The sequence below is a fragment of the Sinocyclocheilus anshuiensis genome, unplaced genomic scaffold (genome assembly GCF_001515605.1).
Source record: "Sinocyclocheilus anshuiensis isolate Anshui unplaced genomic scaffold, SAMN03320099.WGS_v1.1 scaffold86, whole genome shotgun sequence".
Taxonomy (NCBI): Eukaryota; Metazoa; Chordata; class Actinopteri; order Cypriniformes; family Cyprinidae; genus Sinocyclocheilus; species Sinocyclocheilus anshuiensis.
The window spans coordinates 4560232-4564230 of NW_015547662.1; the positions used below are offsets into that span (position 1 = coordinate 4560232).

At 35.4% G+C, this 3999-nt stretch overlaps 1 protein-coding gene across 1 annotated transcript in view; it reads right to left on the minus strand.

Annotated features, from left to right (window-relative positions):
• The window catches only part of LOC107702411 (adhesion G protein-coupled receptor L3-like), a 77026-nt gene that overhangs the window by 33271 nt on the left and 39756 nt on the right, over positions 1-3999 (minus strand). Inside the window, exon 11 of the mRNA XM_016504737.1 lies at positions 2840-3023. Within this exon, the coding sequence (XP_016360223.1) occupies positions 2840-3023 (184 nt within the window). The remainder of the gene's footprint in view (positions 1-2839; positions 3024-3999) is intronic.

A 3999-nucleotide genomic window follows, 5' to 3' on the forward strand; every position in this document is an offset into this window, starting at 1 on the left:
TATATATATATACATATACATATATATATATATATAAATATAATCACATTTTTTGAAAAGTATATTTTTTTCTAGAGAGAAAGAGAGATTGCTTGTTTTGATGCTGTCTTTAATTTGCAACATTATTTTTAGCATTGGTTTGAATATTGATTATAGATTAGATTCATTTTTTAACTGCACTGTCTCACAGTTTCATTCCATTCATTCCCAAACAGCTTGAAGAAAACTGCCTCCTGCCTGCACTGACTGGCAGCATGAGAGCAGTTAACGGCATGCTAGAGCATTCCACAATTAACACAGCAATGGTTTCAAATGTCACGTTTGAATGCTCGTATTGATCCATAATTATAAATACCATCAAGCTGGAAAATGATGCCATGTTGAGCGCATGCTTTCTCTGTATCTGTGGCAGTCCTGTGTCAGTCAGTACACATTTTGACCACTTCTGTCTGTTTCTTAAGACGAGGCATGGATTCCTCCGAATGAGTCAGACAGAACGAGACCCCCTGTGTGGAGCGCTCTTGTGTTTTGCACAGACACGCTTCGTTGCATCTGGCTCGAGTGTACTTGAAGCGTGTGTCCCTGCTGTTTACCTCTAATGTGACAATGTGTTTTTTTATGCATCAGGCCATACATATAAACCCCTAGCACACAGTGTTTATGTGCATCTTTTGGGGGGAAAAAGTATATATGATGTAAATCATTTTTAAAAATACAAAACTGGTTATATTTATATATCTCCTTACTTATCATTACTCATTACTCCAGTCTTCAGTGTCACATTACCCTTCAGAAATCTAATATGCTATTTTTTTTTTCTTCCAAGAAACATTTCTTAGTTTAGTTTATTTCATGTATTTAACAGGAACCATGCACAACACAAATGTTGTGCCAAAGTTAGCTAGATAGCTAATTTGCATCTGTAGTCCCTGGGCAGGATGCTGTTACATAAAATTACAGCAATCCATTACAATAAAATAAAATACAAAAATGTAAAATAAAATAAAAAAGAGAGAGTGAAAAAATTATAATATCACACGACAATATCACAACATCAAATCACAACAACAACAAAAAATCTGTGATCACATACTTGATTTTTCTTAAGCCATATTCTGAGTGCAGTTTTAAAATGACTAAATGATGTACACTCTCTAATATTATGAGCAGGCACTGAATTCGAATCTTTCTGCTGCCCTAACTGAAAAAGCTGATTGTCCAAAGAGAGTTTTCTTAAATTTAGCTGAACAGTCACCTCTGACGGATGCCCTGGTTTCCCTAAAATTGTCCTTACAGAAAGTCACACATTGCTTAAGAGGTAGTGGCGCAAGATCATGAATTAATTTATACATCAAACACATATCTGCAAAAAAAAGAAAAAAGTCAAACATCAATAGTTTATCATTTTTGATAGTAGTACAATGATAAAAACTCAGAACTATTATCTATTTGATCAATGTTGAAAATAGTTGTTCTGCTTAATATTTTGTGAATTAATTTAATGTGAGTAAAAGTTTATTTCTTCTTAAGTTTCAAATTTCATGCAGTGTAGCTTCTAAAATATATTTATTCTTGTTTAAAGAAGTTTTTGATATTTTAACTGCTAAATTAGTTTCTGCAGTTTTCTGCAGTATGATTTTTTACTAAATGATGCAAATTATCACAAAATCTAAAATTTGGTCATGATCTGGCTCAGTTAGCGAAACACAATGCTGAAAACACAAATGTAACTGGCGGTAGCATTTATACAATATTAGAATTCGTTTTACATTCACATGCTCAAGAATTGTATTTTGCATTTGAATGCCTTTTGTATTATTATAATAAAAAACATTATAATGTAGAATAATAATTCATTATTAAATTCTGTTGCAAATGATGCATTGCAATGCATTAATGCATTTTTACACCTCTTGAAAAGCGTCTTTGGATGTGTTAAAAATGATAGCGGGAATTAAAATCCCTATATGATGTTTTGAAGATTTATGCACAGTATGTGAAGAAACTGTGACTTTATTATTATTTTACATAAACCCACCACATTATGAGATCAAATAGATTTCTATGGCTCTTATCAAATGACACAATGTAACAAAAATTTTACTTTGTGGTGCTGATTATTATTGTACTATTTATTTTCACGCAGCATTAATATTTTGGTAAATATTTAGGTCAGGTAAATTTCAGAACTTCTATCATTAATTATGAAACATTGGTTCAGTACAGAGAAGTTTTTGTACTAATTTTGCCTGTTTTTTTTTTTTTTAAGATATTTTGCTTTTTCAAGGATGGGAACATTCTAGAAGTTTCTGTAACATTCTGGAATATTCTAGTGCTTTCTGGAACATTCCAGCCATAACAGACAAAAATCCTCCAGTGTACACTTCTGAAGTTGTGGACGACTCATTTTTGTTAAACTATTGTTGTTAGCTTAGTATTATGCATGTTGCATATCATTTGTATGCATGAGTAATAACAGATAAGCTTGTAGAAGTTATCAACATATTTTTGTAGCTGTTATGTTAATGACACGCAAAAAGTCATGAGATTTTCGTATTCAGCATGTCAAACTTCATAACGAAACATTAAAAATAAAAGCCAAACAAAACTTTTCTAAACCTTGTTATGAATCAGCTTTAGGAATTTCCTTCATGTGCATAAAAACATGATTTCTTTATCCAAAAAAAGAGGTTTTATCCATCTGTTGTTTAACTTAATTTATTTGTCTCCTTGTGACAGGAGAAATCAGAACAAGCAGCGGGAGACACAAAGGTGAAATCTGATTTGACCAGAAATGTGCATACTTATTACATTGCGAGGACTGGTTTCGTAAACTCACGTATGTTGTCGGTGCTCTCCTGTATAGTGTCGGTTTTGAGGAGGTTGTCTGCGAGCATGAAGGCGCCCGTCTCCACCGTGTCCAGCAGCATGGTTGCGCATCGCAGCTGCTCGGCCACAGACAGCTCCCTCCACGCCGCCTGGGATCGCACCTGCAGAAGGTTATTCACCGTTTCGACCATGGCCTGCAGGAGAGAGAAAAACAGAGACGTCAGCATTCTGGAGGTGAGGGACGTACAGTACATTCTGACACCTGAACTTCACAATAAGGACATATTTCCCAAAGTGCCTGCACCTCTCCCATAAACCATTTCTCTTCCACTTTTACCCGCACTCACACACTGCACGGTTTCTGTGCTGGACTATAAACCTGTCAAACTGAGGAAAGATCCACAGGGAGCCTGAGACACTGTGAAAATGAAAGAAGCTGTCATCACACACACACACACACACACACCCTCGCAAACGCTCACACACAAAGGTTCACACAAGGCAAGGGGTAATTTATGGCTCTATACGAGCACTATATAGGAAAATGAAATGTCTCGGCTGTGCGGCGGAAACTAATATAAGAGTATTTAAAAAAGTGCGATATTAAGATATTAAGCCTTTTAAATTTGGCAGTGAATATTATCACAGGGATATTAAAACCTCAACCTTGATATACAAATAAGATTTAAGGTTGTAGTTTATTAAAAAGCTTGCTGAGTATATCGCGGCACATTACAATGTTGCTTTTCATTTGAAAAAGTGCAGAATGCTGCAACATAAACATATGGACTGCAATGATATTCACAAAGCAGGCCAAATATATTTGTCACTTTCACAAAAACGCTGCTAACAATAATTCCAGGTCAAATTCCTTTTATTTAAAATAGATCATGTCTCTATGGAAGCTCATGACCTTGCATTATTATTACTGCACATATAACGTGTATAATATCTGTGGCGAGGAGATATGTAATGTAATTAACGTCTCTCACTGTAGTGCACTCATCCGTAGGGATGGACAGAGGGATGTTTTGTCGTTTGCTGCAGGCTAATCTGGCCATTGGGTTGAATCATTCTGCCCCAGTTACAGTAGAGCGGTGAGTGTGTGTGTGTGTGTGTGTGTGTGTGTGTGTGTGTGTGTGTGTGTGTGTGTGAGAGAGGGAGTCTTAT